General features: G+C 59.2%; 1 protein-coding gene across 6 annotated transcripts; it reads left to right on the forward strand.

The window, feature by feature from the left end:
* Nucleotides 1–1,589: 1,589 nt before the first annotated feature.
* Nucleotides 1,590–26,487, forward strand: TSPOAP1 (TSPO associated protein 1). 6 transcript variants are annotated; one of them, XM_072779838.1, is made up of 32 exons: nt 1,590–2,780; nt 3,573–3,680; nt 3,973–4,101; nt 4,668–4,847; nt 5,398–5,583; nt 6,789–6,866; nt 6,953–7,036; nt 7,255–7,344; nt 7,522–7,644; nt 7,902–8,006; nt 9,478–9,528; nt 9,933–9,953; nt 10,758–10,962; nt 11,581–11,753; nt 12,922–13,037; nt 13,310–13,419; nt 15,301–16,131; nt 16,264–16,415; nt 16,727–17,095; nt 17,180–17,398; nt 17,720–17,902; nt 18,483–19,346; nt 19,966–20,065; nt 20,154–20,308; nt 20,914–21,082; nt 21,454–21,525; nt 21,945–21,977; nt 22,166–22,269; nt 22,355–22,426; nt 22,671–22,781; nt 23,459–23,518; nt 25,314–25,455. In XM_072779838.1, the coding sequence occupies exons 1-31, from the start codon at nt 2,451–2,453 to the stop codon at nt 23,486–23,488; spliced, it is 5,553 nt and encodes a 1,850-aa protein (XP_072635939.1). In that variant the 5' UTR covers nt 1,590–2,450; the 3' UTR covers nt 23,489–23,518; nt 25,314–25,455. The 6 variants fall into 6 exon arrangements, with proteins under 6 accessions (XP_072635939.1, XP_072635935.1, XP_072635937.1 ...); XM_072779834.1 differs by lacking the exon at nt 23,459–23,518 and having other exon boundaries at nt 25,314–26,487; XM_072779836.1 differs by lacking the exon at nt 23,459–23,518 and having other exon boundaries at nt 17,183–17,398; nt 25,314–26,487.
* Nucleotides 26,488–26,911: the final 424 nt, after the last annotated feature.

A 26,911-nucleotide genomic window follows, 5' to 3' on the forward strand; every position in this document is an offset into this window, starting at 1 on the left:
GCTTGGCATGTCAAATAATGACACACAGATATACACACACTCAGGACACATACATATGCAATATACACACATGTAACACCATAAACACATCCGATGTGTGCTACACGTAGAAGAGCATACAAATACACACATAGTGATATTCACATAATAAACACATTGGTTCCATACACACATAGGCTGACACATTCATACATGATTATAGATATACAGTAGATACATGGTGGCATATATTATCTAGATACATAGATCCAAATAAAATCATGTCATTGTCATTACACCAATTTACATGAGTGCATGAGAGTGTGTCATTACATATTGTGAAATGAGAATGTGTCATTACATATTGTGAAATGTCAGAGAACGGCATGCATACACACGTACTGTGACATACATGTAATTTAAACGCTTCTAGTCTTAGCCTCACATACACATAATAGCATGCAATGCTGTGGCAAGGAGATATGTAAGCAATGGCGCACACGTAGAAACACGCATACATGTATACCCAATGAGACTCAGACACATAATAGCACACACACGTTTCTGTGTACACATGCAAACGAATACAATGGCCGCCTCTCACGTATACAGAGACAAATACATGCCTATTCTAGACATGCATACCATACACACGCATGCAAATAATGGCATGATCTACACACTACTTTAGGGAAGCGAGGCTGCCACCTCCTCCCTGAGCACTCCCCGGCAGTTCCATCAGCTTGGGCCTGGGTGGAGCCCGCAGTCAGGGGCTCCGTGGCTGCTATTCCCCAGGGTGCCACACGAGGGCCCCCAACCTTGGCGGACGCTGGCTTGGGTGCAGATGGACTTCGTTCCAGGTTCAGAGGGAGCGGGCGCTGCCTCCCTTAGGCCCCTCCCAACACCCCAGTCTCTGGGGACTTCATCTAGGCCCCTACCCTCACAGGTCGACTTGTGTGGGTACGGGAATTCCCATGTCCTTGTCCCCAAAAGCCATCTTCCCATAAGCACAAAGGCCTAAGGTTAGACAGAGGATGAACTTCCTTGCAGTTTAGGGCAAAGCCAGCCCAGCAGGCCATATGGTCTCCCTGGCTGGTCAGGTTACCCCCGAAATGAAGTCTGCCCGGAGAAAGCTGAATCAATTCCCTCAGCCAATTTCTACCTCTGTCTCTGTTTCTGTCTTCCTGTTTTCATTTTTTTGATTTCTCGGTCTCTCTTTTTCTTTGTTTCATCTTGAATCCCATGTTTTCTATACCTATCCTTTTCCATGGCTGGCTCTGTCTATCCGTCATACCACCTCCTGTCTCCGTCTCTACTGGTCTCGGGCGGGGGCCGATGTGGGGAGGACCGTCTGCAGCCCCCTCGCTTCTGTACAAGGAAGGTATAGGGGCATGTGGGGTCGAGGGCCGAGAGGCCACATGTCAGGAGTACTGGGCTGGGATCCCGTGAGGAAGCAGCTTTTCCCTCTGTCCCGACCCTGCCTGCCAGTCCAGCCCACCAGTCCAGCGCCATCACCATAGAAACCAGCAGCCGACTTCCTATTGGTGGGTGGAGAAGACGGCAAGGGGGAGGGGAGGGCTGGCTCTTCTCTGCTCCCCCCCCCCATTCTGAGGCTCAGCCCTCCTCTGCGCCCATCTCGGGGCTCCTGGACTGTAGGGGACCCCTGCAGTCCCCAGAGCTGAGGCCGGCAGGGACAGAGACTATGAGGCAAGCAGCCCACCGACCCAGGCCTCCTTAGGACCTGCCGACCGCCCAGCAAGCACGAGAGAAGCAGCAGAGAGGAGGGCAGGAGATAAAGGACCACCGCCGACAGCTGAGGATGACCCCCAGCAGCTCCTGCACACCCTAACCAGGCTGAGGGTCGAGATGGATGGCCAGACTCGCAGATGCTGACGGACATACAATGACACTGATGCACACAGCCGCACAACACTGAGCTGCTTGGATACAACCAGTGACAGCATCACACACTGCCACAGCCCTGCAACACAGACACCCACACACAGAGAGAAACAACTGGCAACTCTGAAACAGGCACAGACAGGGACACGCAGAACCACTACCCCCAACACACACAAGTGGGGGCATCCCTCCTCCAAACACACACCAGGCAGCGCTGCCCCGAACAGACAGAGCTAGAGACACACGCAGACCTTCACCCAGGCGCTGCTGTTGGTGGCCTCTGCACATCCTCCCTGCCCCCACGGGGACACCCTCGCTCCTCCACACACTTGCGCGCACACACACAGCCACGAGCAGACATAGCTCGCATACCCTTAGCTTCGGCTCTGGCAGCTCTGACTCCTGCAGCCTCCTTTGTGGGTGAGGAAGATCGGCCAACCTTGGATGGAGCCTCGGTGAAGCCAAGAGCTCAGAGAGGAGAGGGTCTGGCCTGGCATGACCCTCGCCAGCCCCTCCACTTGTCTGGGTGATGTCCCCTGGCCCGGGTCCTGTGGCCCCTTGGCAGTATCATGGAGCAACTGACACCCCTCCCACGGCTGGGGGACCCCAGAGCCATGGAGCCATGGGCCCTGCCTGCTTGGCAGAGCTGGACTCCAGGCCAGGGGAGGGGACCTGGAGGCGCGACCCCAAGCTTTGCTGATACTCAGGCAGCTCTGCAGGTTGGAGAGCCGAGGCCCGAAGGGAGCTCCGAGCCAGAGGGAGCCCAGAGCCTCGCGACTATGGGGGGCGTTGAGCCCGAAGGAACCAAAACTGGGCTGCCCAACCTGAGGCATCAAGCAGCGAGCTCCAGACCCAGCTGCCCGAGGCTGGAGGATGAGGAGGTGGAGGCTCTCCCTAAGGTAAGGGAGCTGGGAGGGCTGGGGTCTACGTGGTGGGGCCTGTCATGATACCCTCCAGCCTGGGCACAATATGCAACCCCACTACCAGCCTCTCCTCTCCTGGCCTCTGTCTGGGGGTCCTTCTCTGTGACTGTGTGCCATGCCTTCTCGGGGCAGGAATCTCAGTGGCTCCATTTTTTGCCATATGTCTGTCCTGACTCTGCCTGTCTGCTACATCTGGCCCTGCCCCTACCCCTTCCCTTGGTGATTTTCTCTCTGATGGTCTGTCTGTGTCTCCTCCTCCAAGAGTCTCTGTCCTTGAGGGCTGGAGGATCCTGGGGGTGGTGGGGATTGTGGAGGTGTATGGTGGAATCAGAATTCAGAGGAAGGGGATTCAGGGGAGGGGGCTCAGTGCTGGGCTGAGACAGGTAGGACAAGGTTGGGGTAGGTGTGAGTGGCCACCTATGGAAGATGGAGGGACCAGGGCTTTGGGGAAGGAAGGGGGACACAGGGAACATAAGGAACCGGGAGGGGTGGGGCTGGGACCTGGAGCTTGCATTTCCCAGGAAGAGATGGGCAGAGACGGAAAGAATTGGGTACTAGCAGAGAGGGTCCCAAGGCTGGGAGAGGCCAGTGTGGGCCCCTTCTGGGCCTCCTATGCTCGTTCGTCTCTGAAGGCCTGGGACACGGGGGAGAACCCTCTCGTCTCCATGTCTCCTTAGACCACTGGTGGGCAGGATGTTTCCATATGGAGGGCTTTGGCCAGGGAGGGTGTATTCCTGAGGTGCTGTGCCCCATCCTTTCTCACGCCAGGGCCAGCTGAACATGGGCTTTGGGGACAGGCCCAATCTGGAGCTGCTGAGGGCCCTGGGGGAGCTGCAGCAGCGCTGTGACATCCTTAAGGAGGAAAATCAGATGCTGGTGAGGCTTGGAAAGCAAGTCCCGAGTCCTGGTTGGAACTGGGGGAAGGCAGACTCAGATGCCCCAGGCCTGTGCCTCAGCGTCCTCCTCGTCCCATATATGATCCCTCCAAGTGGGGGCTACCTGGAAGTGATATGATCCCAAGACCCAGAGAAGGTGAACCCCTATCTAGGGTGGCCAAGGACCCCACTGCGAGCCCCGGGCTCTAACCTCTAACCCAAAACCCAGCCAGTTAGGATTGGGTCTGTGGGGTGCTCCCCACATGCCCCAATTCTGGCTGACCCCTTGTCAGAGGAAGAGCAGCTTCCCTGAGACAGAGGAGAAGGTGCGGAGGCTGAAGCGGAAGAATGCCGAGTTGGCGGTCATTGCCAAACGCCTGGAGGAGAGGGCCCGCAAGCTGCAGGAGACTAACCTGAAGGTGGTGAGGACAGGAGGCTGCTGGATGGAGGCTGGGTGACCAGGGACAAGGGAGCCAGGCCAGGTGTGAGGGAGTGGGGCTTAGGAGTCATGGACTCCTAACACCCAGGAAAGCAGGAGCCCAAGGCCCAGGGTGTAGGAAGGGCAAGTGCCGTCTGGGCCAGGAGGCTGAGGGTTTCTGGGGTTACAGGAGGGAGGGAAGGGCTGGGCGGGGAGTTCCTGAACAGGCAGGGAGCAGGTTTCTGGATTACCACGTGCTGGTGCTGGCTGCAGCCTCCCGCTGAGCTCATCTCTGGGTGCAGAGCTGGTGGGGGCAGGGATGAAGACCCATGACAGTGGCAGCCCTGAATTTGCTGCATCCTAAACTAGGATATGGAGTTAACCCTCTCAGTTCTGCCTGAGAATTGCTGGGGTGGGGTCGAGTAAGTCTAGTGGTCACCTAGAACCCCCAATACAGGGTAGAAACAGGAGGCGGGTTTTCATCCTACCCCCTCCATTGAGAGGAGCTGAGGAGTGGGAGACGTGCCCCAGCCCTCAGATGACCCTTGGCCTTGCCCCTCCTCTGGCCAGGTGAGTGCCCCTGTGCCCCGTCCTGGGGCCAGCCTGGAGTTGTGCCGGAAGGCCCTGGCCCATCAGCGAGCCCGGGACCTCAGTGAGACAGCCAGCGCCCTGCTGGCTAAGGACAAGGAGATCGCTGCCTTGCAGCGGGAGTGCAGGGAGCTGCAGGCCAGGCTCACGCTGGTTGGCAAGGTGCGAGGTCCGGACACCCCTTCCTGAGCAGCCCTGTACGGGGCCGCCTGCCTGGCTTGTGGGATGCAGACGAGATGTTGATGAGATGCAAATGAAGCGGGAAGGTAGAAGCTGCTGGGGAGTAGGTTCCCCTGGCAACGGCCCAGGTGGGAGCGGGGAGAAGGAGCCTGAACCGAAGGGGGTGGAGCCCCGAGTCCCAGGCCTGGGAATTTCTGTGCTCAGGCCTTCGGGCTGTATGCCAGCGGGTCTGGCTGTATGAAGCCACACATATCTCGCAATTGTGTGAAGCGATGGTCGCAAGGCATTTAGCACGGTGCCGGGCACACCGTGAGTGCCCAGTAGATGAGTTAGCTGTGACCGTCTGCACACGGGCTCGCGGAAGCATGTGGCTGCATCCGCATGCACCTATGACCAGGCATGGATGCAGGCGAGGGGGGCGCGTTCCCGCGCGTCCGAGCCCCTCCTGCAAGGTGCAGGGCGGGCTCGGCCGGGGATGGCGCGGGGCGAACGGAGGCTCGGCCTGACGCCCCTCCCTGGCCCCCAACCCCAGGAGGGCCCCCAGTGGCTCCACGTGCGGGACTTCGACCGGCTGCTACGCGAGTCCCAGCGGGAGGTGCTGCGGCTGCAGAGGCAGATCGCCCTGCGCAACCAGCAGGAGCCGCCCCCGCCGCCCCGGCCCCCGGGCCCCGCTGCCCCGGCCCGAGCAGGGGCGCCCGCCCCCGGGGCCCCGGGAGAGGTGAGCTGGGGCGCGAGGGCGCGCGTCCGGGCGCGTGCGGGGGGGCGGGGCGCTCCGGGATCGTCCCCCGCACGGCGCTCGGAGCCCCGCGGCCCGGCTGCTGGCGGCGCGCTCCGAGCGCGGAGGGGAGGGTCGCCGGGACCTGCGCCACGTCGACCCCGGCCGCTGGGGTCCGCCCTCCGCGGGCCGCGCCCCGCCGCCCCCGCCGCGCTGCCAGTGGTACCGCCCGGCCGCAAATCCCCGGTTGCCCTGGCAGCCGCCCGGGGCCCAGCCCGCGCCGCCGCCTCCCGCCGCCGCCCGAGCGCGGGGACGCCCCCTTCAGCGCCCACCGGGTCCGCCAGGCCCGGCCGCGGCCCCCACCCGCCCCGGGGGCGGCGGTGCCTCCGCCTCGGCTCCAGGTACGGGCGACCCTCGCTGGGCGCTGGGCTCAGGCAGCTTCTGTCGCGGGGGCTGTCGTGGGGGAACCCCACTCCGGGCCGCCAGGACTTAGAGGTCCGGCTCCTCTCCATCCTCTCTACTTGGGCGGCACCTCGGTTCGCCTCCTTCTGGCAAGAGGGGTGGGAGAAGGGACCCCCTAGCGACCTAGGCCTCCGGGCGGGCGTGGGGCGCTTCTGGCTCAGATTTTGCCCCTCTGCCAGGCCCAGGGAGGGAGATGCACTCCCATCAAGGGCTGCCCCCCTCCGCAGTTTGCACGGAGAAGTCTGAAGTGCGACGGGGTGGGCCCGGGGGAAGCTAGGAGGAGAGTGGCCGGGCTTGCACTGCTCTAGGCAATGCCCGGGTTTGGATGATCCAGAATTCCTAGCTCTGGGAGCACCACAGCCCGAGGGGCCCCGGCAGTCTCCTCGTTCTCTGCCAGTCACTGAAGGACACCCAGGACGGTTATTGAGTGCAGAGCAGGGCTGCTGTTGGGAGCTAAAAACGGAAAGCTTTGGCCTGGATAAGGGACCCAACTCCCAGGGCACACATGGGTCTCAGGATCTCCAAGCAGTATGTCTGGAGGACACAGGGGAGCAGCCTCTGCACTTCCACATCAGTTGGAGATGTGGGCAGGCTGCACCACCACCCCCTTCTTAGGCAGGGATTGCTTTGCTGACTGAGAGGGGGTGGGAGACTGAGACACACAGGCTGGGCTGGGGGTGTGGTGGGGGCAGGCTGCCCTGGGGCCCTGCTCTCCGGTGCCAGCCCCCATCCCTGGGCATTTCCAGGCCACACCCCAGGAGGATGTGGAAAACCCACCTGCTGGCCTAGGGGAGCCAGAGAAACAGCAGAGGGTGCAGCAGCTGGTAAGTTCCAGGGTGAGGGTTTCAGGCCACCAGTTGTGGAAAGGTTCGCCTTCCCACATGAGGAGCCCTTGGTTCTGACCCCACAGGAGTCGGAGCTCAGCAAGAAGCGAAAGAAATGCGAGAGCCTGGAACAGGAAGCCCGGAAAAAGCAGAGGCGATGTGAGGAGCTGGTGAGCTCCCCCCCAGGGCCTCCCCAAGGCCAGCCATGTGGTGGGCTCCCTCTCAGCTCTGCCCTCACCTCACCTTTCCTTCAGGGCTCTCCTGCCCTGCCTGGCGCAGGGTCCAGGTTGGGGGAGGAAGGCCTTGTCTGAGAGGGCCAGGTCCTCGTGTGGGAAGAAGAGGAGTGTGGGTGCTGGGTCCCCTCTCCAGAGCTCCCCTGGTCTCTCAGGAACTGCAGCTGAGAGAAGCCCAGAATGAGAATGCCCGCCTCGTGGAGGAGAACTCTCGGCTCAGTGGGAGGGCCACAGAAAAGCAGCAGGTAGCAGCGCTGCCCATGTGCCGTGGGGCCTGGGCTTCTGCTGGGGCCCTGGTTCCTGGGCGAGGGGCTAACTCTACCCCCTGAACGGGCTAGGGTATGAAGGGTACTGTCCCCCTGGTGAGGGAGCTGCTGGGACAAGGCTGACACACCTAGCTCCCTGCGGCTCCCGCTCTCCAGGTGGAGTGGGAGAATGCAGAGCTGAGGGGCCAGCTCCTGGGGGTGACACAGGAGAGGGACTCGGCCCTTCGCAAGAGCCAGGGCCTGCAGAGCAAGCTGGAGAGCCTGGAGCAGGTGCTGAAGGTGAGGAGACTGTGGAGGTGGGGGGAGGGCCTCTGTCCCTGGCACAAGGAGAAAGTGAGTCTGTAGAATGTGCTCTATGTGGGGCACTGGGGTCTGAGGTCCAGTCCTGGCGCCGCCAACCCCTGCCCTTCTTTGGCCTCAGTCTCCTTTTTAACAGAGGGTATCTGGAACACATGGGGTCTGAGGCCCCCCCCATATTAGATCCACAGAAACGGAAGAGCGGGGCCCTGGCCTTGACTCAGGGTCTTGTGTTTTAGCATATGCGGGAGGTGGCCCAGCGGAGGCAGCAGCTGGAGGTGGAGCATGAGCAGGCTCGGCTCAGCCTGCAGGAGAAGCAGGAGGAGGTCCGGAGGCTGCAGCAGGTGGGCGCAGGGGTGAGGGAAGGGTGGTGGGCCACGGGAGCCTCAGTCATCCACTCATCCGATGAGCATTTACTGAGCACCCACTGAATGCCAGATTCTGTGCCAGGCACTGGGGGACAGTGGTGCGGAAAGATCAGGTCCCAGACCAATCAGCAAATAAGCAGATGTTCGAGTGAGAGGACCCCAGCCACTTAGGGGCCCAGTGGGGGAAGTGGCAGGGTGATGTGACCGAGTGAGTGGGATGGGGCAAGGGGCCACTTTAGAGAGGTTGGCAAGGAAGGCCTCTAGCACCTTAAGAGTGAGAAGGAGACAGCTGAAGAGTACGCCAAGTGGGAAACTCAAGTGCAAATGCCCTGTGGCAGTGAGGTCTAGACCAGCGTGGCTAGAATACAGCAGGCTGTACAGAACAGCAGGAACGGGCGAGAGCCAGATCTTGTTGGGCTTAAAGAAGTTTGGATATTCTGTTCTCTGAGCAGCTGGAAGCTGTTGGACGGTCCCAAGCGGGGGGGGGGGGGGGGGGGGGGAGGGGGGGGGGGAGCGGGGGGGAAGCATGATCTGATTCATTCTTTCAGAAGGTGACTGGAGCAGCAAGGCCGCAGGGGTGGGGTGGGGGGAGGGGTAAGGGAGACAGGGGGTCAGGTGTTAATGCTGCTGTGTTGGGGGTGGTGCAGATGATGTCCGTCTGGATGGGATGCAGGCAGTGCAGGTGGAAACCAAGGCAAAGATTTGAAATACATTTTGGAGATAGCACTCAGAAGACTTCATAGGATTCAAGTAGAGTTCCTGCTCCTTTTGGCCATTTGCTGAGTAAACCTGAGGGACAGCGGGGCTCTCCACTCTCCGAGAGGTGAAGGATGAAGGGGCAACGGATATGAGAATTAGGGAGCCCTGGGTCCTGAGTTCGATTCTGGCTACGTTTGGATTGTGTGTTAACCATACAAGTGGACATGTCCATAGATAGTTGGATCTACAGGTCTGGAGTCGTGGGGAAGTTGGTCAGAGAGAGAGGGATGTTTCAGAGTGTGACTAGATGTGTTCAGTTGTGTGACTAGATGGGACCCCTTGGGAGAGAGCGAAGAGTGTAAAGCGGGCCCAGCCCTGTGCCCTGCAGCACATTCAGAAAGAGCAGAGGGCAGGGAGCAGGTGAGGGAGGCTGAGAAGGAGCCTCCCAGGAGGTGGGAGGGAAGCCCAGAGGGTAGATGTCTCAGAATGAGAGAAGCAGTGTCACACCTGCCTCTCCTTGACACGGTTACCTTCTGACCTAAGGTATGGTTCTGGGGCGAGAGTTTGGTGGGAGGGGAGAGCCCTCAGCCTCCCCCTTCTCAGCTGCCCTTCCTTCTTTGTCTCCCTGACCCTTCCCTTCCCTCTGCCCTTCCTTCCTCCCTCTTGCCCCTCCTCTTGTCCATCTCCCTCCACCCCCTCCCTGTTCCTCATCCTTTGCCTCTGACATTTTGCCTCCTTCTCCCTGTAGGCCCAAGCAGAAGCCAAGAGGGAACATGAAGGGGCTGTGCAGCTGCTGGAGGTAGGGTCCTGGGAGGGAGACCGGTCTTGGGGGGAAGGCAGGGAAGTTCAGAGAGAGCTGGAATGGACTTGGTGGCTGTGGGGGGTGTGGGGTTGCAGGAAGGGCCCTAAAATGCTCCAGAGCCTAGGGAATCCCCTCCACCATTGGCCTCCTTGGGCAAGGGCACAGCTGGGCAGGGGCTCCTGGGTCTGGTGGCAGCAGTCTCCCACTGCCACCCACCCCCAGAGGCTGCCTTCACCCTGAAATATCCTTCCATTTAGGAACTGCCCAGTCAGTCCAGGGAGCCGACCAGGTAGTGTCCACTTGGGCCCTCTCTCCCTCCCTCCCTCCCTCCCTCTCTGCACAATGACCCCACAGGGTGAATGGTTCTAACCTGTCCTCTGTGCTTTCCTTTCCTGCCACAGTCGACTCTGGATTCCATGCAGGTACAGCCTCCTGTCCCCCTACCCCCCACCTCCCTGGGCCATCCCCTCCCCTCCACCTCTCCAGGCTGGCTGAGCTGTGTCTCCCTCCTTGGGTCCAAGTGGCCCCAGTCCTCATGGCCGACAGAGGAGGGTATGACCGGTAGCAGACCCGAGAATGCGTAGATGGGCTGGGATTCTTAAAGGACCTGTGGGCCACCTCCTCAACCCAGTCATGCATGGCAGACACAGGGCCATCCCTCCTCTAAATCCTTGCCGCTCAGACCATGAGGAAGTTCATTAGTGGCCTAACGGATGATCCTCTTGATATTGGCCAGGGGAGAGGCCCCAAATGTTGGTTCTCTCCTGATACCTGAGAAGAATTCTTTGAGAATTGGCTCCTTCCTGCCACAAAGATGTCCCTAGTTCCTGTGTGGGATCTCTGTTGAGGGTAGGGATTTGGGTCACTGACTGTGGGAGGGTGACAAGCAGCAGAGCCAAGGAAACTCCTGAGGAGGTCCTGGCAGTGGAGCTAGGAGTGGGCGCCATTCCTTTTGGCCTAGAAGCTGCTGGAAGCAGGAAGTGCCACTGCCTGGAGTGTGGGGGTGTGCTGAGTGGGAGGTGGGGCCCCCACAGGGCTGGTACTTCACCTCCAGCTCAGACACTATTAAGGCAGTGGGGCAGCTAGGCTGAGAGCTGGTGCCCAGGCCTAGGGCTGGGCAGATAACGAGCTGAAGCCCAGTGTGGCCTCCTCCTATGTGGACGTGGCACCGAATGGGACTGGGCAGCTTTGCTGGGCCTGGTGGCTTATGGGAAGTCTTGGCCCAGGTCCGGGTTCGAGAGCTGGAGGAACAATGCCGCAGCCAAACAGAGCGCTTCAGCCTCCTGGCACAGGAGCTCCAGGCCTTCCGCCTGCACCCTGGCCCCTTGGATCTACTCACCTCTGCTCTGGGCTACAGTACCCTTGGAGACCACCCCCCACCCCCCTGCTGCTGCTCCACTCCCCAGCCCTGCCGGGGGTCTGGCCCCAAAGGTAAGGTGGACCCCAGTGATATTAGTCTGGGGCTTTTGTATAGAGCGGAGCATTCAGAATCAGAGAAGGCTAGCAACTCATCCAAAGTCACACAGCAAGTTAGAGCCAGGCCTGGCTAGAACCAAGACTCCACTGGGGGAGAAATGAGCTCACAGGAGTGGCTCTCCTGGAGTCTGACCAGGCATCTTGGCCACTGGTGGCCAAGTCTTACCTCCAGCAAGACTCTGTGGTCATGGCTAAGAAGCTGGGCACTAGGAATCAGCAGCTGGTAGTATGGGCTTATGAAGAGCTGGGCCAGGCATCAGGCAGTTCTGGGAGCCCCAGCCCCTCTCACATAACAGTCCAGGTGATTCTGAGCATGCTGCTAAACCTCTGCGGGCTCTGGTTTCCTAAGCTGTAAGACGAGAATAATTCAGTGCACTTTATCGAGCTGCTCTGAGAATTGTGTGATATAATATATGTAAATCACTTCCACCTCTACTTAGTAAGTTCCCTCAAATGTTTCCTCTAAGAAGGAAACGTGCCTATGGAGGGCCTGACCCTCATATCTGAGCAGCCCCACCCTTGCTCCCTCGTCCCTTCTCAGGCCACAGACCCCACGTGCCATCTTCTCTTTAGATCTCGACGTCCCTCCGGGCTCCCCAGGGCGCTGCACTCCAAAGTCTTCTGAGCCTACCCACGCCACTGTTACTGGAGTCCCTCGAAGGACAGCCAAGAAAGCAGAGTCCCTCTCCAACTCCTCTCGCTCTGAATCCATCCACAACAGCCCCAAGTCATGCCCCACGCCGGAGGTCAGTGGTGGGGCGGGGGCCTGGGGAAGGTGTGGAGTGGCCCTATCCTCCTCTGGGGTCCCCAGGAGTTGGGTGGCTGCTGGTCCATGTGGGTCCCAAGTTGGGAAGTGGAACCAGGCCCTGGGAGAGAAGGCCTGTGGATTCCTTTATGGGTGAGGAGCTCAGGTGGAGCCTGTCCCACCCTCCAGGGCTTCCCTGCAGATCCTACTTTGGGGCTGCCCAGCCCCACCCCTTGGGGGCTCAGAGAGGCCCCAGAGTCTGAGCTGGATGGAGGGAGACACTTCGGCACTAGGATCCCTATAAAAAGACTGTTCGTGCTAGTGTCTGTAGCCGAAGCAGATGGTTGTGTGAGAAGGAACACAGGTTCTAGGATTCAGATCCCAGCTCTGTCTTAGGCGAGTCTCTGACCTTATCTGGGCTTTGGTTTCCTTGTCTGGATTTGGAGCTAATAAAACCTGCCTTGTAATGTCGTGAGGATTACGTGAAAAAATAGAAGGAAGAGGACTACTGCAGGGCACATGGTAGATGCTTAACATGTGGCAGCTATTTTCGTTACCATTGCTTGATCACCTTGTCCCTGTCTCCACCTCCCATACCCCTTTGTGGAAGCGACAGGTCAGGCGCAGCCCTGCTGTCCAAGGTTTTGGAAAGCAATAGAACCCAGCCCCGGCCTCTACTGCCCCCTTGTGGGCTAGAATGACGGTGCTGGGTTTGGCGGTGTGGACGGGCTGCCCTGTCCCCCCCAGCCCCAGAGCCTTCTTCTGGGGACTTCCCCGCACCTCCTTCTCCTTGCTTCCAGCTCTTCCCATCTGGAGTGCTTTTCTGTGTTTCCCCCTTAAGGAGACAAACTGCCCCTGGTCGCCCACTGCACACGAGTGTGGTTGGCTGCTTCTCTGATGAGGAGAGCGGTTTTTTTACTGGGCTGGTGCAGTAGAGGCCAGGGCTCAGGAGAGATGCAGGTTATTCTCACTCCCCTTTGCCAGAGCAGCCGGGCTCTGCCGGGACCCGCGGGCTTGGGTACTGATGTAGAAATCATCAGGGGTCATTGCTGCTGGCGCTGTCTGGCATGTGCTCTCTCTAGTCTCAAAGCAGTGCATCCTCTGGCTCATCCTGGAAACCTGCCTGCTTTGCCATTGGCCCTGGGTCCTGAACTTCTGTTTGCCCACAGGTGGACACGGCCAGTGAGGTGGAGGAGCTGGAGGCGGACAGTGTCTCCCTGCTCCCAGCAGCACCAGAGGGCGCCCGGGGAGGAGCCAGGATCCAGGTCTTCTTAGCGCGCTATAGGTGGGCCCCTTCCCCCGCTTCCCATTTCCCTAATGTTTCAGGTATATGGGAGGAAGGGACCAGGTGAAGAAGAGGTAGTGGGAATGGCAGGGATCCCAGTTGGACACGTCGTCTCAGCCTTATTGGGCCAGGTGGGTGCAGTGAGTGCTCTACTTGGCTATTGAGGATGAGCAAGTATCCGTAAGGGCCTAGTACAGTGGGAGAGAGGAGACGGGACACGGAGGTAGGATATAGGTCACTGTACTCTTCCTCCTCTGCACCTCTTTCAACAGCTACAACCCGTTTGAGGGCCCCAATGAGAATCCAGAGGCAGAGCTTCCTCTTACTGCGGGCGAGTACATCTACATCTATGGCAACATGGATGAGGATGGGTTTTTTGAAGGTAGGAAGGTAGCAGAGTTATTCTGTCCATCCCTCTGCTTTCAAGCTCATCTTCCCAAAGACCTCCAACTACCCATACCCTCCCTCAACTAGCTCAGCCCACCAGAACTTTTCAGACTTAGCTAAAGGGCAGGCAGAGACCTGGCAGCCCATGTAGGAGAGGGGGAAGCTGGTCTGACCACAGATCTGCCCCAAGAAATTTGCTTTTGTGCTGCCAGATGGAGCATGATGGTGCTTAACACTTAGTGACATGGAAGTTGGGCATGCAGCTTGGGTCTGATGCTGGGCTTCAGTCAGGTGTGGCGAAATGAGGGCCCGGAGCCCAGGAAAGGGTGTTAGTAGATAGTCAGCAGGTGCCAGGGCCCAGGAAGGGCAGAGGCTTCAGGGCAGCCCTCCAGTGTCCATGGGGAGCTCAGGCAACTGAGTAGTGCCCCGTTCCTGAGACTGGGCAACAGGGCAGGGCCTGCAGCAGAAACAGTCTTGGAAGACTCCTTAGGGGGTCCTGGCCAGACAGCAGGGGGAGTGATGTGGTGCCGAGACAGGGTTGGAGTGTAGGCAAGGCAGGGTGAGACTATAACCACGGGCGGGGATTTAGGAAAGAGGTTAGATCTGAATCTATAACATCCAAAGCTTTGGGCTTGTAAGGCTGGGTCTTCAGAGCCCGCTCAGTGTGCCCTCCACAGGCCCTGTGCCTGGTCTTTGAGTAGCTGCTATGAATGAGGGTGAACTCATGAACTTGAGGGAGGCTCAAGTCCCCAGAGGTCTGGATAACAGAAGTGAGGTTAAGTATTTCCCAGAAAAATGACTTTAAATGAAACAAACAAACCAAAAACCCAGAGCCAACACCTTTTCTTGGGGTGGGGAGAGGACAGCCAAACCACAAATATTAACCTCAGATTATTAGAATTTGAACTGCCCCATCTGGGATAGATTTAAAGGCCTGGAGACAACAGGGTCCATGATGCCATGTCCCTCATCACATTTAGCTAAGTGGCTGCTTCATATATGTCTGGTCCCAGATGGGGGACTGCAGTCTGTGGCTCCAACTTGGGAAACGTGGCCCTGGCTGTGGCCAGAGCTCCAGCGCCAGCTGTTACAGGTGGTGTGGGTCTGCGACGGCTCCTCTCTTTCCCGTCACATACCTTAGCGTCAGTCTTATATTGATGTGCTCAGGCTGCCGGACCAAATTACTTTCCTTTCCCCTGACCGGGCGGTGCTTTCCTCTCCCGCCGAGGATGTCGGTTTTCCACTAAGGGAGGTTGAAGGGTGCCCCTGTCCCCTACTCCTCAGGCCTTCGCAGTATGAAAGTTTTCGAATGTGCAGAAACACGAAAGCGTAGTAACAGTTAACACTCCTATCCTCACCACCTAGATTCAGAGGTTGTTAACTTTTTGTCGTATTTGCTTTTTCCGTCTGTAGGTTAAAAAAGAAAAATGAGGTAAAAGTGAGTTGTAGACATCATAACATTTTGCCTAGCCACGCTTCGGCACTCATCTCCTCAGAACATGGACGTTCTCTGGCAGCCTGGCAGAGCTTAGCCTCACCTAGGAACTTGTTAGAAATGCAGACTTGCAGCCCCACCCAGACCTCACTAAGTTAGAATCTGCATTTTAACGAATCTCCAGGCGATTCATAGGCACACTAAGATTTAAGAAGCGCTGGCCTCTATCACCGCAGTGTTGTTATCGTCCCAGTGAATATTAGCAATAACTCCCTCCTGCAACACATCGACTGCTCTTGCGTTTTAAAACTACTCACAGATAAATGTTGATTTGCATCAAATGCTTAAGATCATGCTCTAACCTTGGCTCAAATGCATTTATTGGACCGGTTTTTCTCTACCTCCTCTCTGTCTCCCCCTCCCCCGCCCTCCCTCTGCCAGGGGAGCTCATGGATGGCCGAAGGGGCCTGGTCCCTTCCAACTTTGTAGAGCGTGTGTCCGACGATGACCTCCTTACCTCCCTCCCTCCGGAGCTGGCCGATCTGTCCCACAGCTCGGGCCCTGAACTCAGTCTCCTGAGCGGAGGTGGGGGTGGCAGCAGTAGCGGAGGCCAGAGCAGCGGGGGCCGCAGCCAGCCCAGACCTGAGGACGAGGCCGAGGGGGCCGAGCTCAGTCTGAGCCCCCAGCCTGAGGGCCTGGGCGGGCCCCCTGCCGTGCCTCACCCCCGTGGTCTGGTGGTCCTCAGGCAGCTGGCCCACAGTGTGGTCCTGGCCTGGGAGCCGCCTCCCGAGCGTGTGGAACTATGTGGCTACCATATCTGCGTGAATGGGGAGCTGCGTCAGGCCCTGGGGCCAGGGGTGCCCCCCAAGGCTGTGCTTGAGAACCTGGACCTGCGGGCCGGGCCCCTCCGTGTTTCTGTGCAGGCCCTGACCAGCCAGGGCAGCTCCGACCCTCTGCGCTGTTGCTTGGTGCTGGGTACCCGAGCCGGGGTGGTACCTAGCCAGCTGCGGGTCCATCGACTGACGGCCACATCTGCCGAGATCACCTGGGTGCCCGGCAATAGCAACTTGGCCCATGCCGTCTACCTCAATGGGGAAGAGTGCCCCCCTGCCCGCCCCAGCACCTACTGGGCCACCTTCTGCCACCTGCGGCCTGGGACTCTCTATCAGGCCCGAGTAGAGGCTCAGCTCCCACCTCGAGAGTCCTGGGAACCAGGCTGGGAGAGGCCAGAGCAGCGGGCTGCCACTCTGCAGTTCACCACACTCCCGGCAGGTATGCAGGCTTGGGCTTTGTGCATAACACCCAGAAGGCCAGGCCACGGGAGTTACGGGGGAACCGCAAACTAGACTGCCATCTCGAGGTGAGCGTCCTGCATCCCCTGGTCTTGTGCCCTTCTCCCCTCAGGCCCGCCTGATGCCCCCCTGGATGTGCAGATTGAGCCGGGACCCTCCCCTGGAATCCTGATCATCAGCTGGCTACCAGTAACAATCGACGCTGCTGGCACCTCCAACGGCGTCCGGGTCACAGGCTATGCCATCTATGCTGATGGGCAGAAGGTATGGCCTGGGGACTCTGCCTCCCGTACCCCAGGAACAGGATGGGGGCTCTCCTTGCCATGCTCAGAGGCCTAGTCTCCCCAGTCCCTGGCATTTGGGCACCACGGAGCCAGCAGACTGGTTGAGGGCATGGGCTTTGGTAGCAATGAGTGCAGTTCAGATCGCATGTAAGAGGGGGATTAAGTGAGAGGAGATACGCCAAGGCCTTAACGCAATGCCTGGCAGATGCTGACCACCTTTGTCACCCTCGTGTCCTGACATGTGGCCCCTGCAGCCTCCCTTCCCCAGCCTGCGTTCCCTCCACCCTGCAGATCATGGAGGTGGCCTCGCCCACGGCAGGCAGCGTGCTGGTGGAGTTGTCCCAGCTACAGCAGCTGCAGGCGTGCAGCGAGGTGGCTGTGCGCACCATGTCGCCCCACGGCGAGTCAGCCGACTCCATTCCGGCGCCTGTCCCCCCGGCCCTGGTGGCAGCCAGCCTGCCAGCCACCGTCCCCTGCGCCTCACCGCGACCAGGCTCCGAGGCCAGGCCACCCCTCGCTCCAGCTTCCCCAGGGCCTGGAGACCCCACTTCTCCCCTCCGGCGCCCTGACCCCCGGGGAGCTCGAGAGCCCCTTGGGGGTCCACCTCCCGGAGAGATGTCGAGAGGATCCCATGAGGAACCCCTGGCACCTTGCTCTCAGGTATCTGCCAGGGGGAGGGGGAACAGGTGGAGGCTGGGAGAAAGGCCTAGGGCTTTGGCCGTTCCTCAGTGCCTACCATTCCAGAAGGAGGCTGGGGCAGCTATGCTGGGTGCCTCAGAGGATGGGAAGGCCAGCGAGCCAGCCATGGGCGAGAGAGCTCCTGACCCTGCAGTTTCGCCCCTGGCCAAGGAGGAGACTCTCCCAGCACCCTCCTCTGCCCAGGGAGCACTGGCCCAGCGGGTGCCCTGTGCTGAGGCCTGCCGTGGAGGAGACCCAGGGTCTGGGCTGAGGCCCAGGGCTGAGGTATGTGTTTGGGATGTTATAGAATTGGGGCCTCTGCCAGCCAAAATCCGGATGTCCTCTCCATTTATTTTCTGCTCTGGTCTGTGCTCTGTGTCTGCTTCTTTGTCACTTTGTCTTCCTGGATTTCTCTTTTCCTTTTGGCTGCTATCCTCCCCCCACCCCCCACTTCTCTGCTCCCACCTGTGCACACTTCCCATTTGGGACATGACCCTCCCTCCCTCTGCCAAGGGACCTCGGTCATTCCGATTGGGGCTGACCCTCCCAGACCCCCCAGTGCCTCCTGCGACCCTTTCCTCTCCTCCTTTGTCTCACCTCTTGCAGAGGGAGGACACATCAGAACTTGGGGGCCGTCTGATGAACTCCCTTGTGGACCATGGCCGCAACTCTGATCTCTCAGACATTCAAGAAGAAGAGGAGGAGGAGGAGGAAGAGGAGCTGGGTTCCAGGACTTGTTCTTTCCAGAAGCAGGTTGTTGGCCACAGCACCAGGGAGAACGGGGCCAAGGTAATGGGGGGAGGGGAGGCCGGTGGGCCCTAGATCTCGGGTTTCAGGGGCCTCTACCCCACGTGCCAGCAGCTGCTCCAGTCACCACTGAGTGCCAGCAACATTCTAGGTGTGTGGCCTGGGCCCTGTCCCAAGCAATTGATAGGAAGTTGCTCAGGACTGGCCTCTGCCCTCCTGGGAAGAAAGGAGAAAATGAAGAACTCTCTTCTGCTCCTTCTCCTGCTCTAGCCCACCATGTGCAGAGCCCCGGCCATCTGAGATCCTTGCTGGGAGCTTCTAGGGAGGGGTGGGAAGGCCTCTCCACTGTACAGGCGTGGTCTGCTCCCTGTCACTCCTGTCCCCCGAAACCCAACATCTGTGCAGCCTGTTCCTTGGGCGTGTTCCGTAATTCCTCCTCTGGCTGTGCTCCAGACATGCTATGGGACTTTGGGCCAGCCCCCTTTCTGGTCTTTCCTCTTGGAGGAAGCTGAGGGAGGGCTGTGGGGTTGCCTGCAACCCCTGCCCTCGTTTGAGGACAAAGGTCACAGCTCTATCCTCTTCCCATGGACCTTTCTTCCCTGCTGCCCCCCTTCCCTCCCAGCCCCAGCCCCAGCCCGACCCCTTCTGTGAGACTGACAGTGACGAGGAGATCTTGGAGCAGATCCTGGAGCTGCCCCTCCAGCAGTTTTGCGGCAAGAAGCTTTTTAGCATCCCCGAGGAGGAGGAAGAGGAGGACGAGGAAGACGAGGAGGAGGACGAGGAGGATGAGGAGAGGCCAGGAGCAGGCTGTTCTTCCCAAGACCCTGGCCCACCTGCACCGGCAGTGCCAGGGCTCGGCTGTGACAGTGGTCAGCCTCGAGGACCTGGCCCGTGTCCCTTGTCTCCAGAGCCCTGCAGGGCTGGGGACCGCCTGGAGGATGTGCCTGGACTTGCTGGTGGAAGTGGCCGGAGGAGAGGAAGTGGCTCCCCTGAGAAGCCCCCAAACCGCCGGCGGTCCCCAGACCCCCGTGAACACTGCAGCCGACTTCTCAGCAACGGCGGGCCTCAGGCCTCTGGACGACCGGGCCCCACACGGGAGAGGGGTAGCCCCCCCATGGGCGAGGGGACCAAGGGCTTGCCAGAGGCTGGTGGGAGAGGGCGGCCGCCCCCTTCCCGGAAATGCTCCCGTGGCCGGGCCCCAGAATCTAACCTGGCCAGCTGCCTCTCCCCCAAGTGCTTGGAAATCAGCATCGAATATGATTCTGAGGACGAGCCGGAGGCAGGCAGCGGGGGCATCGGCATCACCAGCTCCTGCTACCTCGGAGATGGGGAGGCCTGGGGCACAGCCCCCATAGGGAGGTCCAGGGGGCCTCTGAAGGCTCATTCAGGCCCCAACCCCTCCCCACGCCTTTCGGCCTGGGAGAAGGGGGAGCCAGAGCGGAGAGGCCGCAGTGCAACTGGTAGAGCCAAGGAGCCACCCTCGCGGGTCCGTGCCTACCCCCTACCCTGGCAGCCCCCTGCCTGCTGCCGCCTGGTGGCTCTGCTTGCTGCCCACCAGCCGCTCCCATTCCACGCTGCTGCCGCCTCCATCCGCAGAGGTGGGGCTGGGCCTCTGGGCTCCCTCTCCTACCTCCTCCCACCCACATTCCACTGCTTTGCTGCTTCTGCTGATCGGAACTGGGATGGATGCACAATATTCTGTGATCGCTAGTCGCCAATTGCTGCCAGCCAGCCCCCTGCCTTTGGGCGGGGTGGCCCTTTCCTCTGCCTAGCTAGTTACGTCTTCGGGACACGGACCCTGAGAAGAGGTCCCCTCTCCCACGCTCCTCGGCCAGCTCTGGGAGCTAACCTTAGTCCCCTCTACTGCACTCATCTGCTAGGGTGGCCAGAGCCGGGTCTCCCACCTTCCTCCCGCCATGGGGGTGTCCGATGTCTCCGTGAGTTTGGGTCAAGGCTCCAGGAGAGGAATGTTGTGCCTCTGCTCTGCTGTGCTGCTTACGCTAACGGGGCAGAGCTGGGGAGTGTGCGTGGGGTCCTGCCCCTGCCCAGGTGCCCACCTGTGGGATGGTGTGTCACTTCTGCTGTCTGTTGCCCTCTCTTTGCAGGCAACAGAGACTGGGGAGCCCAGAGGGCAGGATGGCTCTGGGCGGAGGGGCCCCCCGCGGAGAGGGGCCCAGGCCTCCAGGGCGAGCACCACTGACTTGGGTGAGCACCCGAAGGGACCCAGGCTAGGCTGAGGGGCCTCTCCTCACCTGATGCTTTGGCCAGAGCTTACCATCATTGCTCTCTGCAGCCCCTCTGAGGAGCCCCCCAGAAGAAGCGCTGCTTTACCAGGACCTGCCTGTCAGGGTCTTTGTGGCTCTGTTCGACTATGACCCTGTGTCAATGTCACCCAACCCTGATGCTGGGGAAGAGGAGCTCCCCTTCCGGGAGGGCCAGATTCTAAAGGTGACTACCTACTGCTAGGTCCCTCGTCCTCTCTCCTTTGCTGTACTGGAGGTATCCTAGCCTGCCTGGGTGCGAACACAGCTTCTAGAGCCAAATGATGTGGAGTCAAATCCTGGCTCTGCCACTGGGAGCTGTGCAACCTTGGGAGAGGAACTAACTGCTCTGGGCCTCAGTTTCCTCATTGATAAAATGGGGATAACGTTCATGTCTGTCTCACGGAATGGCTGAGGATTAGGTTCAGGATACACAGAGTACTTCAACTGCCTGGCACAGGGCTCAGCATGATAACAACCCTTGCTGTTAACATTACAGTTTGTACTCAAGTCTGAGTATTTGTTGAAGCTTTTTTGCTGTTGCTCTGAGGATCTAGTCTGGGGTGGACTGGGGGAATGGGTGTGCAGTGAGTGACGATAATATGAAAAGGGCTATCTCCTCTCCTCCCTCTGATCCTTATCCTTGGCTGTGTCCCCCTATTTCCCATTTCACGGCCTGTAAACTGTAGAGTTTTCTTCTGCAATCCTGAGTGTGGTGCTGCGGGGCTCAGGGCCTGGGACCCAGGGCACGAGCTGCACTGGTCTCCTGAGACAACTGGTCTTTGCCTTTAGGTGTTTGGGGACAAAGATGCTGATGGCTTCTACCAGGGTGAAGGTGAGGGCCGGATGGGCTACATCCCCTGCAACATGGTGGTCGAGGTGGCTGTGGACAGCCCCAAGGAGAGACAGCAGCTGCTCCAGCGTGGTTATCTGCCTCCAGATGTTCTCATTGAAGGCTCAGGTATGAGCCACTGCTGTCCCTTACCTTCCTTCCACCACCCCACCTCCAACTCAGCCCCTCCTGAGCGATTCATATGTCCAGGGTGGCTGGGGAGCCTCATTTGTCTGGAGTTCAGCAGAGCCTGTGGCCTCACAGAGACTTAGGCCAGTGTGGCCACAGCAGTGAGCTTGCCGTGTGGAATGGGGGTCTGCGGCAGAGGGGAGGGACCATGTGGTTTAGATCCTGGAGGTTGGGGCTGGAAGAGGAATGCCCTTTAGAAACCTGAGCAGAAGAACCCAGGCACAGCCCAAAGAGGAGACTCCAGAGTCACTATCCTATTCCCCTCCCCTGCCTCAGTTCCTCTCTTACGTATACTTGCCTTTCTGGATCAGGGAATGGTCCCTTTGTGTACTCTACAGCCCGCACAGCTGGGCCTCCCCCCAAGCCCCGTCGTTCCAAGAAAGGTGGGTGAGACCCCCTTCTCCCTTGGGGCCTGAGAGGATGAGTGGGGGTGGGGGGCACCGCTTGGCTCTCTGGGGAGACACAAGTGGGATTTTGAGCAGGTAAAGGGAATTAGGGCAGGCCTTCATCCACTTGCATTCTTTCCACTGGGGAGCCTCCTTTTAATGGGGACGGGGAGTGGTTTGCCAAGATCTCTGCTCCAGAAAGCACCTGACTAAATTCTGTGCAGCCTGGAGCAAGTCCTTTACCTTTTCTGGGTCTTAGTTCACTACCACATGCAAAGGGCTGGGCTCCTCTCTCTGAACATCTTTCTCCTGCCTCCCTTGTGTGAGACTGAGCATCCTGCCTGCCCCACATGGCCCCCAGCCTGGGATGAGGAGGGGAGTGAGGGGCCGGGCTCACTTGCACCTTCTCTCCACAGCTGAGGTGGAAAGCCCTGCCCAGCCCTGTTCAGGTGAGGGGCCATTCTTGTGCTGGGGATATTGGGAAAGAGGTGGGCCTGGGTGGCCCCCTGGGTTCCCCCCTGGGGCTGCCACTAGTGGAGGGGTAGTGAATAGGTGGTCAGCAGGCCTCCAGTGTGGAGGACAGTAGGGCGTGGGGGGTCCAGAGAGAGCCCCTGGCCCTCTCCCCCTTCCCCTGCAGGCCACACCCAGCACACCTCCTCTGCCAGCCTGAAATCTCCCCGTACCATGGTGGCTGCATTTGATTACAACCCCCGGGAGAGCTCCCCCAACATGGACGTGGAGGTGAGGACCCACAAATAGAGCTCACCCAATGGGGTGCTGGCAGCACCTCCCCAGGGCTGACACCTGCCTCTTGGGCTCTCCACAGGCGGAGCTGCCCTTCCGGGCGGGGGACGTCATTACTGTGTTCGGAGACATGGACGATGACGGTTTCTACTATGTGAGAACATGGGGGCAGGGGTGTGCCATATATGCCCCCCTCACCAGCCCTCTCAGGGAGGGCCTTACTAGAGCCAGGGACGGGGATGAGTGAGGGTTCCTGAAGTAAGCCTGAAGGATGGACCAAGTCACTGCTGTGGCAGTAGTACTGACCTCAGGCTGTTTCCCTCGGGGGGCTGCAGGGTTGAGGGGGCGGGGCTGAGGCCTCTTTCCTGGTCCCAGTCTCACCAGCATCTCCTCCCCAGGGGGAGCTCAATGGACGGAGGGGCCTGGTTCCATCCAACTTCCTGGAGGGCCCTGGGCCTGAGGCAGGTGGCCAGGACAGGGAGCCCGGGACACCCCAGGCTGAGAGTCAGGTCAGTAAGCTGGGGCTGTACCCTGCCGGGGTGGTGGCGGTGGTGGTGGTGGTGGTGGTAGCAGTGGTGGTAGTGGTGGTGGTGGCGGTGGTGGTGGCGGCGGCGGTGACTGGGGCAGTGTTGTGGGAAGGAAGCAGCCGGGCTATGATCCAGGTGAGCACTGTGCCCAGGCAGGAACTGCCAGGGAGGACCCAGCCGGTCCTCCCGGTATGTGCCCCTCTCTGCAGAGCAGTGATGGCTGGGACCCTGATCCCTGACCCACCTGACCCAGCTGCCCCCACCCCGGGGATGACGTAGATAAGGGGACCTTGTGCAAAAGCCCCCTGTACCCTCCACATCTCTAGCTAGTCATAGCCTGGGTTTCAGGGAACCTCCTGCCCTGTTGGGTCTCTCTGTCTCCCAGGTGCCCAGCAAGGCTCTGCTTCCTCAGGTCCTTGTTTTTAGAACCTGCTTCTCCTGGGGCGGGTGGAATACAGTGGAGTTCCAGCCCCCCAGGGCAGGGAGAGGAGGAAGAGGCCAGGCCCCAGTGGGAAACCGTGGGCTTCCATCTGCAGTGTTTCCAAAGGCAAAGGCTGTGCAAAGTTTCAGTTCCTGTGAGCTGGGCGACCTGGTGACTGAGCAGGGAGCATGTGAGTCAGTCCATAACCCATCTCCTCTCTTTGTTCCCTGTTCTTCAGAGAACGAGGAGGAGACGAGTCCAGTGCTAGATGGAGATAGATATATATAGAGAGCAACGTGTAAGTGGGGGGGACTGGCCCCCTCTGTTCATGTGACTCCCCGCTCCTTACATCACCATCATCAGACAGTGTTCCTTTGTCTTCAGTGCTGGAGCTGACCTGGCTTTTCTTCCTCCCCAGAATGGGGGAGGGAGTTCTTTCTGTGAGCCAGATCTGGGTGTACGATCATCACCTCCCCTTGCCTTTACTCTGGGCAGTGCCAGCTGTTATAGGAATACATGTCATTTTAGCACATAATGCCCCATATTAGCTGACTCCCCATATTCTATAGCTCCTGCAGCTTATAGAATATTGGGTGACATCCATAGCATGACTCATCAGTATATTATGATACTATTTGACTATGGTATTATAATATTGTGATTATTATTGGTGGTAAAAGGATGATACCGCAGTGCCACCAGTAATAATAGTCTCCCCACCCTTGTTCTCTGCACTGTAACCTGTGAGGGAATCAGATACATGGTTTTACTTCTAATACTCAATTTTCTCTGCTGGAGGGAATAAAAGGTGGGCGGGATGGGGGGGTACTTAAACAACTGGAATCTGCAGATAACCACCAACCTTCATCCCTGGGGTTCAGAAACTTCCTTCATTTGTTCCCGCAGCAACCCCTCCCTCCTGGGATATTATAGAAGGAGCCCTGGGAAGGAGTGGGAAGAACCGGGGACTCCCTGGTTGGCCACCAGCCCTGACTGGTTAGCAGTAGATGCCTAGACCTCTGGGTGCTGACAGACCCCCCTGGAGGAAGGCCTTGCCACATCATCATGGCCTTGCCACATCATCAGGGCCTTGGGTGTTGTGGCCCCAGGCTGGGCACCCGGCTCCCCTGCCTCTGGTCCAGGCTCCATGGCTGGCTTTGGCCAGGAGATGGCCAGGCTCTGGTGGTGAAGAGGGGGAGGGGCTTGAGGAAGGGGTATGGAGCAGTGGTGGCGAACCAAGACCTGTAGGCTTGCCAAGGCCTGACTGGGCTGTGCCAGGCATAGGAGGTTACGGTGAGGATGTGGGAAAGCGAAATAGGGGCAGGGAGGCTTCCTGGTGGCTCTCCTGTGCACCCAACCACTGTCCTTTAGGCCACCAACAGCATTGTGTGGGTGGGCCTGGGGCAAGGGGAGCCACTCACGGTTGCTAGTGAAGCTAGGAGGAGACTCACAAGGAAGAAATGCTAGCAGGGGTGGCAGGGCAGCCTCCAGAGCTTGTGGTGGGAGCTAAGTGATGCCCTTGTGGCCCAGGCCCCCTGCAGCCCTCTCAGAGGCCATTTAAGGAAGAGTCCCAGTCTCCTTCTCACAGAGTGGGCACTGCCTCCATTCCCTGAAGGGGCTGGGGCACTGCATTTGTGGGGCAGGACGAGCATGTGAGGTGGTGCAACAACTGCCTTTCCTTGGGGGGATGGCTGTCTCTCTATGTGGTCCTGGCCCTTGCTCTTCCTTTGCTGTGAGGGGGTGACATGGGGGGAATTTGGGGCATCCATCCCAAGGGGGAGGTCCAAGGACTCCAGAGCTCTGTCAGCCCAGTTCCCTATAGAGAGACCCAGAGAAGGGGAGGGGCTTGCCCAGGTTCTGGAAGCAGAACTGGACTCTGTGGCTGTCCCCAGCGCTCCCACAGCATCATCACATGCATTCGCCCCTCTGAGCTCTGTTGTGGGGCGGGGGCAGTGGTGGGGTGGTGGGGCTCTGGTTCTTGACCATGGGTCTGTTATGCCGAGGATTACAAGAACCTGAGGTCGGAGGGTGGAGGAATCAGGTGGGGGCAGGGAGTCAGGCTCTGACGTTGCCCCTTTACTCTCATATTCTAGGACTGGGCCAGCGTAACACAAGGGCCCCCGGTGCCCCAAGGTCGGCCCCGTGCCCCTGGCCTTGGCCGCTTCCCCGTGATTCAACTGGGGGGGTCACAGGGCACGAGAGACAAGGTGTGGGGTCTCCTCTCCAAGGGAAAGCAACTCCTAAGGAAACTGGGCTCTGGGAAAAAGGAGTGATGCTGTGGCGCGTCCCACAGACAGAAGCAGTGCCCCCCCCTTCACTCCGAGGCTCCCAGATCACCGGGTGGGAAAGGCCCTGGATGCTCTTCTTCCGAGTTACTGTGGCACCTGGATGGGAATCAGAGACTCGTGAAGGTCAGAGCTAGATGCATTCCCAAGGATGGCTCCTCTGGATGGGCACCTTCCTCCAACGGGAGGGGAAACGGAGCCGCGAACGAGGACATACCTTGGTCAAGGTTGCTGAGCAGCCCAGTCACCGTGCCAGGACCCTAGGAGCCGGGACTCCTGGTCCAGCCACCCACGCCTGGTTTCCCACCACACTCTGCTGGCCCCTTCCTGGGTCCTTCCTGCCCTGACGGCCCTGGCTATCCCCATAGTCTTCCTTCCCCTGAAGGCAGGTTTGCACTGGATCCCCTGGAGCCCCAGCTCCCCGTGGGGCAGGCGGGGCAGACCCCTGTATATATGTACATACTCAGTGCCTCAGCCCAGCCTCCCCAGTCGCTTCCACCACACCGGCCCAGGGAGAAAGGCCATGCCAAAGCGGGCCAATCGGGCTCCACAGTGCTCCGCCCCTCCCTGCCGGCCTGGCTTCCTGGCCCCCGTGTGTCCCCACTCCCAAAGGCCCTGGGGCCAGCGGGCAGAAAGCCAGAGTGGGGTTTGCCTTATTTTGCTCATCGGATTCAACTTCTCTTTTGCATCATTTTCCTCTGGTCCCCATCAGAGTCTGGGGGCTGGGGAAGAGGGCGGATTTATGCAGCTATTTTCATACATTCTCTGTTCTGAGTGGGGTGGAGAGCTTTCCACCCTTACCCTCACCACCCCCTGTAACCCTGTGGCTGGGTGAGTGTCTCTGCATGTTTCCTTCACCATGGTGGGAGATCGTTTGGCTGAACCCCCCACTCCCTCCTTGGTCTCCAGGGGTGTGGAACGGTGGGGGCATTTGTTTAAAAAGACAATTTTATTATAATAAAGTCTATTTTTACAAAACCCATGCTGGGCTCTAACCTGGGGCAAAGGACACCCGGAGGGGTGGGTCATGCTTGAGCTTTGGACTTGACTTTAGAACCCAGAAGTTACATCCGAGGGCGACCAGGGCAAAACCAATGAACACCAGGAAGACGAGCAGCTCCTGAGTTTCTTCTCTCGGGAAGGCAGTTTGGTAGCTTCCCTAGTCCCCTGGTTGTGGAGCCAGGTGTTTGGAGTTGGGGCAGGGTCTTGGTGGGAGAGAGAGACCTGGGGAGAGGGGCGGGGAAACTCAAGAAAAGGCACCAGGTTCAGGTCAGTGGACTGAACACACCTTGCAATGTTGACTTTTCCTGTCCCAAGTTCATAGAAACAATGGATTTAAGAATGACCAAAGGTATAAGCAAGCAAACCATATAGTTCCATTCCGAAAGGCGGAGAGGGGACTCTTA

This window comes from Canis lupus, chromosome 16 (assembly GCF_048164855.1).
Source record: "Canis lupus baileyi chromosome 16, mCanLup2.hap1, whole genome shotgun sequence".
Lineage (NCBI taxonomy): Eukaryota > Metazoa > Chordata > Mammalia > Carnivora > Canidae > Canis > Canis lupus.

Bases quoted from the DNA above. Each gene is read 5' to 3' on its own strand.
- TSPOAP1 (XM_072779834.1), top strand. From the start codon at position 2,451: ATGGAGCAACTGACACCCCTCCCACGGCTGGGGGACCCCAGAGCCATG. The intron at 13,420-15,300 runs GTAGGAAGGTAG...TCCCTCTGCCAG, and splicing joins TGAGGATGGGTTTTTTGAAG to GGGAGCTCATGGATGGCCGA. The intron at 21,978-22,165 runs GTGAGGGGCCAT...CTTCCCCTGCAG, and splicing joins CCCTGCCCAGCCCTGTTCAG to GCCACACCCAGCACACCTCC.